At 57.2% G+C, this 13,362-nt stretch overlaps 1 protein-coding gene across 2 annotated transcripts in view; it reads right to left on the minus strand.

Moving 5' to 3' along the window:
* The window catches only part of prickle3 (prickle homolog 3), a 43,054-nt gene extending 31,071 nt beyond the window's left edge, over window positions 1–11,983 (minus strand). Inside the window, exons 1-2 of one of the 2 annotated variants that reach the window (XM_088623891.1) lie at window positions 11,282–11,983; window positions 662–744 (exon numbers count right to left, since the gene is read on the minus strand). In XM_088623891.1, coding sequence (XP_088480017.1) covers window positions 662–744; window positions 11,282–11,323 — 125 coding nt within the window. In that variant the 5' untranslated portion in view covers window positions 11,324–11,983. Of the gene's footprint in view, window positions 1–661; window positions 748–11,281 lie in introns of both variants that reach the window. The other variant, XM_088623890.1, reaches the window with a different exon arrangement.
* Between the last annotated feature and the right edge of the window lie 1,379 nt (window positions 11,984–13,362).

Raw genomic sequence — 13,362 nt, forward strand, 5'->3', positions numbered from 1 at the left:
GGGAACTGCGGTCCCAGTTTCTAATGAACAAAATGTATTAATTGTATCACAAAATTTGACAAAATCAGGAACTTTGTGACAGTAAATGTCATGATGTCACAAATCCCCGTCTCGCCACGGGTGAGAGCAAGAGTTTGGACGAATTGTGAGGTGAAGCGGCCCTTCCTGCTCACTAGTCACCTAGTCTCCTCCATTGACTGATGTGATGTACGAGCGAATAAGGACAGGTTCAGCGCAGAAATCTTCCAGCGTGATCTGCAGGCTCAGTAAGTCAGTAGTATTTGTCTGCAAAGCCGTCTCGAAATCGAAAGCAACATTCCCAAGGGATTAAAAGAGATGTATTCACAAGCCTGCTTGTTTATACTATAATAGCTTCACCTCACTGGAGGTTTCATCGCCTCCTTCTGAATCGCTGCGCAGACCTGGAAATCACGGCTGTTTTGTGATGTAATTTGGAGGTCTTACACGTTACTGTGTACATTTCACTGTGGTTGGAAATGCTCTCCTCAATGCCAATTCTTACCAACCCCAAAATATAAAATATAAAATAGTGTAGCAGTTCCCCTTAAAAACTCAGCTCCAGCCACCAAACTGATGGATTGACTCATTCATTGATCGATCGATCAATCGATCAATCGATCGATCATCACGGCAAGCGTACCTCCATCCGTGCATCCGGAAACTGGGACACTGCTCTCCGCAGCGGTTGCAGGGCTGCCCATGATCCGGGTCCTGGCACTCCCCCTGCTGAGGGAACAACAGTCCAGTTAGAGCTGCTGGGCACAGGCACGGGCACTGGGCGGCGCAGGAAGGACACGGGGTCAACGCGCCAGAGCGCAGGGCAGAGCGGAGCCCCCCCCACTGGGAGTACCCCAGGGGCGCGTGCTGGGAACTGCCGACAGCCCCTCCTGCACTCTCAGGACAGATCCACAGAACTCCTGCCCCCCCCCACCGACTCACACCGCTGCCATCGCCGGCATCCTGCAGGACGTGAAGTCTTGTGAAAAAACACCAACAGCGGGATCGCCGGCCCCACGATCACACACAGAGGCCTCCCCGGGCGCCTGGACACACGCGACAGACTGGTAACTCTGTCCCACAGGACGAGGCTCCAGAAACGGGCCCTGGGCAGGGCTCCCGGGGCGGGGATGAGATTCCAGCTCCTACGGGAAGACAGCCACTCGCCTTCCCGCCTCCCGGTCAGCAGGACAACGGGACGAGGCCGTTCCCCGCGGCCGCACTGACCGCCTCGCTCGCCCCCCGACACCCCCTGACCTCAACCCAGCCCACCGAACCGGAGCGGACGCAGGCCAGAACGGCAGGGTGGCGACAGAGCGCCGACGCCGTGCAGGGCCGGACGTAGACGCTGGCCGAGAAGGGGAGGGGGGGGCGGATCCTGTCCAGTCCCCCGCCTCTCTGCCCGCGCAGGCGGGGAGGTGCTGCAGCGGGGCTCTGCTTCTGGATCTAGCCTGCAGGAGGTGTGAGAGTGGCTTGAGAAAGCCAAGATTCCAGGTTTAAGACATTTTAATTCAAACCACTCTCTCGGGATGCTATGAGAAAAATGTGCTGGCCGCCGCAGACCGGAGGGGAATGCAAGCACAGACATACAGCCGCTCCCCAGAAGAGTTCGCTGAGGGGGGAGGGGCCGCCTTCCTCCGAGGCGCCGCCGGTTCCCTCTGGCCTCAACCCGAGGGGCTCGGTCTAGCCCACCCACCAGCTACCCCTGTGATGTGAGAAAAAAAACACAGACCAGCAGCTGGGTCCCCCTGCAGCTCCCAGCTGGCCGCCCACTGGAGCTCAGCAGGTGTGAGCCTGGCCAGTACCTGGATGGGAGACCTCCTGGGAGAAACTAAGGCTGCTGCTGGAAGAGGTGTTAGTGGGACCAGTAGGGGGCGCTCACCCTGCGGTCTGTGTGGGTCCTAATCCCCCAGTATAGTGACGGGGACACTAGACTGTAAAAAGGCACCGTCCTTCAGATGAGACATAAAAACAAGGTCCTGACCCTCTGTGGTCATTAAAAATAGAAAAAGAATAGGGGTGTTACTCCTAGTGTCCTTGCTAAATTCCCCCCCTGGCCTTTACCAATCATGGCCTCCTAATAACCCCCATCTCTGAACTGGCTCCATCACTCCTCCTCGAATTAGCTGGTGTGTGGGGAGAGGACTGGTGCATCATCCAGTTGAGGCTGCGCACTGGCGGTGGAGGGGAGAGTCCCCATTCCTGGGGTATCCAAAAAAGAGCTATATAAGTGCCTCCTCACCCGTTTCAGGGCTGTGGGAAGGTAAATACCCAGATCCCCCTCGTGCATGAGGGAGCAAGAAAAAACCAAGGGTGCCGTGTGGAATCGGACCCCTGGGAAGTCGTGATACTAGTAAGATCTCACACAGGCTGCCAGGTCCAGCTTTGGTCAACACAGCAACGACGCGATGCTACAGCCTTGGAAAGAACAACAAGAATGAATCCTGGTCTCGGAGCACCGCTGTGTGTGGACAGGTGAGGGGAAGCCAATTCTCTCTAGAACAAAGGAGAATGAGAGGAGTTTTGATCCAAAGAGATCCAGAAAGATGTGCAACACTGTACCTCACTGATCGCGCCAGCAGAGCTCTCTGGGCTGGGGTCTTGGACAGGGCTGAGGGAGGCTGTGCGCAGCCCAGCTGCCTGATTAAGGAGCTGAAGGACTGCAGCAGGCAGGCAGGCACGGGTGTGTTCGAACCCGTCTCCTTGGGCGAACCCGACCGCAGCAGCGCGAACTCCACCGCCAGGGGCGTAACGACTGCCGCCGAGCGCAGCTCCTCCCCCTCCTCCCCTCCCCGGCGGCGCTCGGTGATTTATGACCCCCCGACTCCTCTCTCTCACGCTCCCTCTCACGACAGCGCCCGCCCAGCAGGCTGCAGCTCGTCAGCGCAAGCCCCATCCCGGAACAGAACGAGTAACGGAACCGAAAGGCACTCTGGGAAGAGTGCCGGCGCCAGGGCAGGCCAAGGGTGTCCATCAGAGCAGCTTGGCGCGAAGACGTCGAGCACAAGGCCGCCCTTCTCCCAGGAAGGTCCGCCCACGCACACCTCTCCACCCACCATCAGGAAGCACGCGGCAGCCCGGAGCCAGCAGACACGGCGACCCTTCCCAGCGTGCCTTTGGGAACCAGGAAGAATGCAGAGCACCCGAAGAAAACCCACGTGGACGAGGAGGGGAACATGCAAGCTCCACACAGAAGGTGCACCAGGTCAGAATTGAACCCAGGACCCAAGCACAGTGAGGCAACAGTGCTCTCTGCCACTCCACCAGTACGTATACAGAGCAAGAACACAGAGGCATGTTTGCTGTGCCCATTTCCATCCCTGTGATGATCAAGGAGGAAGCGTGTCTGCTAACACCGTCTCACGTCTCCATGACTGATAGATTCTCCAAGCCCGGGCGACAGAGCCTCGTCATCTGCTGGCACCTTGGGAGCATCCCAACGGTGCGTCTCCTCTGAAGACGGAGAGGCAGGGAGAGGGAGAGCCTCACCAGTCTCAAGCACATACTGCAGGGCGCAGACCTGCAGCTCAGCGGGCTTGTGAGACGCCGGCTTCACCTGCGTGGGGCCACGATCCGCAGCGCCCCGGCGTGTCCGCGCACGTCAGACAGGCCCTGGAAAATAATTACAGGGCTGCGGCTGCCAAGGTGGGGCGGGGGGGGGGGGGGTGGCGCCCCGAGACGTAGCCGCAGGGCGACGACGGGACGAAAACAAACGCAGGCGCTGCAGACCAGCTCCCCGAGTCCAACAGGGAGGACAGGAAGGGGGCGGGCCGCTGGGACCCCCCAGGGACCGGCTGAGCTCCGCCCCGGGGAGGGCCAGCTCCCAGCCTGCTGCACAGCAGAGACTCCTGATCGCTTCCTGGGTGCCCTGGGTGCCCGGACCCCAGCTGGTACTGCGCGTGACACCTCGCTCTTGCTCGGGGTGAGACAGATGCCACCTGGCTGTGCCCCTTGCCAGCGACCCTAAGCACACCCAAACTGCGTACTTGCGCCAGCGGGTCAGAGCTTGATCCGACAGCACCACTCTTGCAAGGCTCGGATCGGAGACAGAGTTCTGACCGGGAGGTCCACACCAGGCAAACGGCTTTCTCCGACCCCTCCAGCCCCTTCACAAAACCCTAGAAGCGCCCCCTGCTGTTCCTGCTTGTCCCTCAGCGCGGCCGGAGCAGACAGCACAGGCAGAGAGAGCCGCAGGGCTGCTAATGATGTGTGAGAGAGGGGAAAACAAAACCAAACCAAACCAAACCACCTCAGGAGATGGCAAATGCAGAAAGGAAAGAAATCTGCCGATTTGAAAATGAATCCGATTTCTGGGTTCCTGGCTGTGCACGAACGTGCTGGTGCACAGCTTTTTCTGGTCTCACACACACACACAGCACTGACTTATCAGGCCAGTGCAAGCTCTGCAGGTTAATTATTAACATGCAATCTGCTCGTTAGCAGGGTGAATGGCCATAGGCTGTGGGAACCAGTTTTGGAGCAATCCCAGGCTCTGAACTGCGTGTGAACACCAGGCTGTAAACACGGAGACCGGCGCCAAACCCTCTCGTCTTTCTTCAGGCCAGAAACCCAGCATTTATCACACTCCTGCTCCGACTGGGCTCACACAAGAGGAGGCCTGTTTACTCCTTTCACACTCATTCATAAGAAAGGTGACAAACGAGAGGCCGTTCAGCTCATCTGGGCTCTTAGGTCGTTAGCAGTTAATTGATCCCAGGATCTCATCCAGCTGCTTCCTGGAAGAAGCCTGGAAACAACAACAACAACAACATGGCTTGTTCCACCCCCCTACCACCCTTTCAGTAAAGAAATGCTTCCTGTTCTCAGTTTTAACTACACTTAATTTCCACATAATGGCCACTACTGTCCTCTGGTTCATGAATCTGAATCTGTGTTCATGAACGTTTGATGAATCTGCGTTTCATAAGGATTCATTTTATCACTGATGTGGCGTAAAACAGCGGGGATCCCAGAACATACAAGGGATCTTTGACATGTGAAACAGTGACAGAGAAGCAGGGCCAGGTCGAAAGTTTTCTGCTGCAGTGTTGCACAAACCCTCTAATCTCCCCAGGTTCGCGGATCAATAAGCCACGAGGAGCTGGATGAGCATCAAAGGCCGCGAGGCCTGGTCTCTGGGCTGTTAATCTCTCTTATGTTCTTATGTTCTTATGTTCTTAATTTAACACGGGTGTTTGCAGCAGAGCTGGCCGTGCCCTCCGATCGCTCCTGGGTAACGGGGCCGAGCAGACGAAGAGCTCGCAGCCCTGGCAACACGTCTGCTCAAACAAAGGGGCTGGGCGCTGACCTTCACAGCTCGCCGCTCCCAGACTTGTGCAACGCAATGCGCTGCCCAGCCTGGCACTTAGTAACCAGGGTGACCTGCCCGCCCGCCTCTGCCCGCCGCTCTGCTGAGCAGCTACTGAAGCACAACACCACACTGCAGCAGAGAGAGCCTCACCCTCTGGGACACACACTGGCCACGGATCTGACCGGGCCGAGAGCCTCACCCTCTGGGACACACACTGGCCACGGATCTGACCGGGACGAGAGCCTCACCCTCTGGGACACACACTGGCCACGGATCTGACCAGGCTGAGAGCCTCACCCTCTGGGACACACACTGGCCACGGATCTGACCGGGCTGAGAGCCTCACCCGCTGGGACACACACTGGCCACGGATCTGACCGGGACGAGAGCCTCACCCGCTGGGACACACACTGGCCACGGATCTGACCGGGACGAGAGCCTCACCCGCTGGGACACACACTGGCCACGGATCTGACCGGGCCGAGAGCCTCACCCTCTGGGACACACACTGGCCACGGATCTGACCAGGCTGAGAGCCTCACCCTCTGGGACACACACCGGCCACGGATCTGACCAGGCTGAGAGCCTCACCCGCTGGGACACACACTGGCCACGGATCTGACCAGGCTGAGAGTCTCACCCGCTGGGACACACACTGGCCACGGATCTGACCGGGCTGAGAGCCTCACCCGCTGGGACACACACTGGCCACGGATCTGACCGGGACGAGAGCCTCACCCGCTGGGACACACACTGGCCACGCATCTGACCGGGCTGAGAGCCTCACCCGCTGGGACACACACTGGCCACGGATCTGACCGGGCTGAGAGCCTCACCCGCTGGGACACACACTGGCCACGCATCTGACTGGGCTGAGAGCCTCACCCACCCGCTGGGACACACACTGGCCACGCATCTGACCGGGCTGAGAGCCTCACCCGCTGGGACACACACTGGCCACGGATCTGACCGGGCCGAGAGCCTCACCCTCTGGGACACACACTGGCCACGGATCTGACCAGGCTGAGAGTCTCACCCGCTGGGACACACACTGGCCACGGATCTGATTGGGCTGAGAGCCTCACCCACCCGCTGGGACACACACTGGCCACGCATCTGACCGGGCTGAGAGCCTCACCCGCTGGGACACACACTGGCCACGCATCTGACCAGGCTGAGAGCCTCACCCGCTGGGACACACACTGGCCACAGATCTGACCAGGCTGAGAGCCTCACCCGCTGGGACACACACTGGCCACGGATCTGACCGGGCTGAGAGCCTCACCCGCTGGGACACACACTGGCCACGGATCTGACCAGGCTGAGAGCCTCACCCGCTGGGACACACACTGGCCACGCATCTGACCGGGCTGAGAGCCTCACCCGCTGGGACACACACTGGCCACGCATCTGACTGGGCTGAGAGCCTCACCCACCCGCTGGGACACACACTGGCCACGCATCTGACCAGGCTGAGAGCCTCACCCGCTGGGACACACACTGGCCACGCATCTGACCAGGCTGAGAGCCTCACCCGCTGGGACACACACTGGCCACGGATCTGACCAGGCTGAGAGCCTCACCCGCTGGGACACACACCGGCCACGGATCTGACCTGGCCGAGAGCCTCACCCGCTGGGACACACACTGGCCACGCATCTGACCAGGCTGAGAGCCTCACCCGCTGGGACACACACTGGCCACAGATCTGACCAGGCTGAGAGCCTCACCCGCTGGGACACACACTGGCCACGCATCTGACCAGGCTGAGAGCCTCACCCGCTGGGACACACACTGGCCACAGATCTGACCAGGCTGAGAGCCTCACCCGCTGGGACACACACTGGCCACGGATCTGACCGGGCTGAGAGCCTCACCCGCTGGGACACACACTGGCCACGGATCTGACCAGGCTGAGAGCCTCACCTGCTGGGACACACACTGGCCACGGATCTGACCAGGCTGAGAGCCTCACCCGCTGGGACACACACTGGCCACGCATCTGACCAGGCTGAGAGCCTCACCCGCCGGGACACACACCGGCCACGGATCTGACCGGGCTGAGAGACAACAAGGAAGAACAGACCCTGATGAAGCAGAGGGTCAGTGACCACAGCCTGGCCACAGAAACTGTGACACTGTGACAGTGAGGACCCTACACACCTGGGTACCCCTGGGGTTCACCCTGACAGACTGAGAGCCACAGAATAATTGTTCTGTGTTCTGCCCAGAGACGCCCCTGAGGTTCATTACTGTTACCTGTTTCTTGTGTTACTGTAAACATTCATCTCTTCATGCCCAAGAAGGCATCAATGTAGGCAGCCCTTCCGATAAGCACACAATCGACAAGGCAACACAGTCTTCTAGAATCCAACAATTCAGCAAAGAGTGGGAGAGGAGGGAGGGAGTAAAGCAGGCGGGAGGAGGCGGGAGGGGGGAGGGGCAGACAGGAACAAAGCTGCTTGATTGAAGAAGCCAGGCGCTGTAATTACACACCGGCACCCGATGCCGGGCTGCACCACCCGCTGTGCCACCTAGCACATGGGCAGAGGAGGGCGAGAGACCTCTCCCCAGGGAACAAGCAGCGCCCCCCCCCCCCCCCCACACACACACACAGAGCCCTCGACACACAGAGCCCAGCCACAGTGAACCGACCAGGGGCAACAGGAGATCGTGAGGCCGGCCACACACACGAGAGGCAGCCTTGAGGCCGTCTACCTTGCTCGGTGATTAGCAGCCAATTGATCCCAGCATCTCACCCAGCCACTTCCTGAAGGAAGCCAGGATATCAGCTCCAACAGCACGGCTGTGTGCAGCTTGTTCCAGACCCCAACCACCCTTTGTGTAAAGAAGTACCTTCTGTTCCAGGTTGCACATGCACTGACCTTCCAGCTGTGCCCTTGAGTTCTCCTTTCACTGCTGATCCTAAAGTAATCCCCAAGAAAACAAACTCAAACAGACTCAAGGCAGCACAATCTGATGAGTCAGGCCTTGAGCAAAGACTCTCATTCACAAGGCGGATCATTTGAACACAGGGAGAGGAGGTTTTGTTTCCTTCTGCCCAGGCTCATGACTTGAGCAAACAACTGACGACCAGGCCTGACGCACGCTAATCGCAGCCGAACTGCAGAGCAGACAGAAACCTCTCCTAGGCGCGTGCAGTTTTAACGCCTGGGCTGTAGCTCAAGCACAAGCACCAGCTGAAGGAAGTGACATAGCAGACGGAGAGTTGCAAGCAGCAAGAAAATGTATTAATGTTCTAAAACAGTCAATCCTCTTCTGCAATGGACAAGAGGCACTTTCTAACTGCTTGCAACAGGGGTGAACAGAGGCTCTATAAGGGACTCTGTCATGCCAGTTCAGTCAGTGTCAAAGATGTCTCAAATATTCTCTGATCCCGGCTGGAAACCAGAGGGTTCTCTGAGGTTGCGTCGGTCCCGCAGGTGAAAGGCTGCTCCTGCAGCTCAGAGCCGGGGGCTCGGCTCAGGCAGCGTCATGCCTGCTTAGATTTCTGCATGGCTACCGGACGTCCCATGGAGGGATCAAACAACATGCACTGTGCCCCTGTTCCACACGGATGGCCAGAGCTCAGTGCGATCGTGGGCTTTACGGAGCCACAGCGCAGGCTGGACAGGCATGCTGCTGAAGGCAGCGGCCTCACGAGCACTTGGGTGAATGTCAACAAGCACTCAGCCGAACGTTAATCACACCCCAGACAGAGAAGAGAAACAGGATGAGAGCCACAGCCCTGTCTTATCCTATTCCTCTCCGCTCGGCCCGTCATGCAGCGCCCAGCAGGGCGGCGCCACTGCTCCGACCTGCCAGCGAGCTGGAATGAGCAGCAGCGGCCCGACGAGGAACCAATCAGCTGCAACGAGCTGTGGAGAGCGATCAGGTGCACCCCGAGACTGGAGAGAGACCCCCGGAGAGGAAAACCCAGCTGCCTCAAGGGCTGTGACAACGTCCCCCCAGCGGACTGCTTCAGAACCAACCGTGAAGCACTTCTTTACACAAAAGGTTGTGGGAGTGTGGAACAAGTTGCTGGATTCGATACGTCTGGCTGCTTCCAAGAAGCAGCAGGATGAAATCCTGGGATCAATTGTTTTACTATCATTTGGGCTGGATGGGCGACCGTGAAAGCAGAGCTTTACTGAGGAGAATTCTCAAAGGCATTTTTGGAAGTGCTCTCAAGAAAAAAAACAGTGGAGCTGTTATTTCAGTTTGACCTTCATACAATCACAAAACAGCTCTTTCTCCCCCCCTCTCTCTCTCTGTACTAAAGGAAACAATTAACCCACGAGTCTGTAATTCTATCGTGACCGATCTCATTCAGTCAAACCTCCTGCTCTGGTTCTCCAACCCCAGCTCCAGCCTAGCCGGAGGAGAGCCATGAAACACGTGGATCTCCCCTCCGAGTCCCGGAGCGCCAGCGTGTCTGCAGACCTTCAGGTCAGCTGGACTCCCAGCCACCTGGACCAGCTCACCGGCCAGAGCCCGGCTCGTCCGCTGACCCGTTCACTGGGCAAGGGCAGAGTGGCCCACCGGAGCGCACCCTAGCTCTACTGCCTCATTCACAGCACTGCACTGGTATCGCTCTTCATCCTGCGGGCAGGCGGAGCACCTTGTCGTGACAGGCCAGGTCAGGGGTCAGGGGTCAGGGGTCAGGGGTCGATCTGGGCAGCGGGCTTTAACAGCAGTTGCCCTCGAACCAGTTTACCCTCCCTGGCGGGCAAGCGGGCACAGAGTGTCCAGCACCCTGGGGACAGTTTGTCCACCTGTCTGATCCGCAACAGGTCAGCAGACTGGGCTTCACCACCATCTCCACAGGCACCCTGCTGCACTTTCACCTGGGGAATCAGCTCAACTATTTCTGTCCCAGAAACATTATGCTCAGGTCTCCATTTATCATTATTTTTTTTAACAGCTCCTTTGGATTGAGAAGATTCCGAACAAACTCCTTTACAACGACAGCCCGGAGACCTGTCTGCGCAGTGAGGGCAGTTACTGGGGTAGATACTGGGGCAATCTGAGCAAAGCAGCTTGCTCGAGGGTCCATCAGAATCTCGCACCCAGGACTCGAACCCCTGACCCTTCGGTCCTGCAGTCCTACACGCTTGATTTTTAATCAACCCTGTTTCACAGCGCATCCAGAGATCAGCCCGCACTGTGAAGCTCCTTCTTCATTCTACGGCCGAACTGCGAAGACGAACGAGGCTTGGATCTGAGCGCTTAACTAATATCCACATTCCCACGGAGAACGAGACCCGTTCCGTTTAAGAAAAAACGGGTGACGGAACACGAGGTGAAACAGCCGGGCTCTGATCCAGCTTTCGCCCTGACGTCACGGCCGGCCGAGCCCGGTGCGATGACGTCGGCGCTACCTGAGTCAGGTAGGGTGGCGCCCCTCCCCCCCACATCACCTCTCAACCGGAGTCCCACTCACAACACTGAGAAGTCCCGACTGTAAACTAAAACTGAGGTGTTTCCCCGCACCGTGTGAAAAACGTGTCGGCACCACCGGCACACAAAGTTGAAGACCGAGCTGCGCTCGACGAGAAAAAGCACTTTGAATACAACCCGTACACAGAGCAGGACTCGACACCGCCATGAAAGGAGATCCCTAGGCGAGCGCTACAGGAGCTGTACTTTGTAGCTTTACTAAGAGATATAACTGCGACTGAAGAGCCCTCCCGCTGGGCTTCCCCCGGCGTCCAAGACCAAGCCGTCGTCGCTCAAGTGAAAATCGCTGTTCGGAAGGGCGAGAAAGCGAGACGAGCTCCCAACTCCGATTCCGGGGGGGGAGGAATGGGGGACGACTCCTGCACAGTTTCGGGGGGGACACACAAATAAACTGTTGCTCGCATACTCTTACAAAGATGCAAGTTTGGCAGGGGAGCGGGGTAGGGGGTCAACATTCAAAAACTCAGCCCGGCGCGTCAGACACAAACTTACCGTCCGGTTGGATCTGCGCTTTTTCGAGCCGCGGGTGAACATGACTCAGTCGAGAAGCCCGCTGCTAACTCCTGAACACACTCATGAGCGGCGCGGACGGTCCGTCTTCGCGTTAACGAGAGTATGCCAGCATAGCCCGTCCCCGTCGGAGCCTCGGAAATGTTTTGTTTTTATTTTTGGTTTTAAAAGAAGGGGGGCGACAGAGAGAGAGAGAACTCCAGCGCTCTGCCTGTCCCGCGGACGAGTCGCTCCGCTGCCGAGCGTTGCTGGCGTGAACTAACCTTGTAGGAGGAGCTGCCCCTCTTAAAGGTACAACCCCCCGCTTTTCCTCGCCTCTGTCCCCAGGAGAGTGCGAAACTCCTGTTCGGAAAGCTCGGCCGCTCCGGGGAGATCACGCGTGTACGTGCGCAGGTTCGTCTGCTGCACTGTTTCTCTTTTACCTCTGCTGGTCTGCAGACGACCTGTGCAGGATCGGCCCACCTTGTCTAAGCGCTCGGGACCCCCGCCGAGCCCTGAGCGACTGCACGCTAACCTCGCGCACGAGCATCTGCGTCTGGCCCCACGCCACGGACAAGACCGGCCACTTGTCCAGCGCGCGGGGTCGCGGGGGAGCCGGAGCCTGTTGTGGCAAGGAGCGGGCACAAGGCGGGGTACACCCTGGACGGGACGCCACTGCAGGCCCCTGGGACACTGCCGAGAGTCTGCCCTGCTCCCAGCTCGGTCAAGGTCTCCCAGCAACCCTGGTGCACCGTCCCTCTTATCTTCAGCATTCAACACACACACACACTCCCTGCGCTGGGCAATCACACACAACACACACACACTCCCTGCACTGGGCAATCTCTCTCTCACACACACACACACACACTCCCTGTGCTGAGCAATCACACACACCACACACACTCCCTGCGCTGGGCAATCACACACACACACACTCCCTACGCTGGGCAATCACACACAACACACACACACTTCCTGAGCTGGACAATCACACACACACACTCCCTGCGCTGGGCAATCACACACAACACACACACACTTCCTGAGCTGGACAATCACACACAACACACACTCCCTGGGCTGAGCAATCACACACACCACACACACTCTAAGAGCTGGGTTACCAAATTCAACAACATTGCTAGGTAGCTTGTTCCTGACCTCCACCTCTCTTTGTGTAAAAAAGGCACACTGTATTATTTTGTGTGCACTTCCAATATTAATATAGTGCTTGTTACTACAGTTGACCATTAATATCATACTAATATTGTGAAGCAGTGCTCTGGTGTGCACAAATGCTTTACTCAATAAAAGTGTACCACACCACGCCTATAAGAACCGTTTGAAAGCTGATTTTAACTGGAAGACAGAAGGAGATTGGGAGAGAAACTGGGAGAGACACAAGCTTGCACAGATACAGGACACCCCCCAAGTCACAAAGATACAGAAACACTCGGTTTCTTCAATGGTGTCCTGTTGCATCAGAACAAAGCATCTGTCCACAACACAGTCCTGCTGTCAGGACAGAAGGTGATTCTCATTCAAAGTCACTGCTGCTGTTACTGTTACAGGGCATGACAGGACATAAAACACTACACATGGTTTCTACATCCCTGCCTTGTAAAATAATTATGCTTTGATAATTACCCAGCACTACAGTTTATCATATAATTGCATCATAAAATCTAAAAGCAAAGCTGTTAAATATCACTTCCACAGTATGTCACAACCCACCCTGCAGAACTCCAGTACTGTTTATCCTGGTTGCTCGTGGTTAATGCCTAAACCACCCTCTCAGCCTGGCAGTCCTGGGGCACAAGGTCTGGCTGCCCTGTCAGCTGTGTCTGCCCGTCTGGCACCACTGCCTTCAGCTTTCAGACTTTTCCAGGAAAAACTCAGCCAAGACTTTAATGTGCAGTGAATAGACTCCCTTATCTAAGATAAGCCAGCTTCCTGTAATTCATTGTTACCACTTGTTGATTACTAGACTGTGCCTATTGTAAAACATGGACATTTTATTTAACTTTAGTTCCTACTGTAACAGGACTGTTCTACTGTACTGGGACTGTAGCCCCTATTGT

The sequence above is a fragment of the Lepisosteus platostomus genome, chromosome 3 (assembly GCF_059453375.1).
Source record: "Lepisosteus platostomus isolate fLepPlt1 chromosome 3, fLepPlt1.hap1, whole genome shotgun sequence".
Lineage (NCBI taxonomy): Eukaryota > Metazoa > Chordata > Actinopteri > Semionotiformes > Lepisosteidae > Lepisosteus > Lepisosteus platostomus.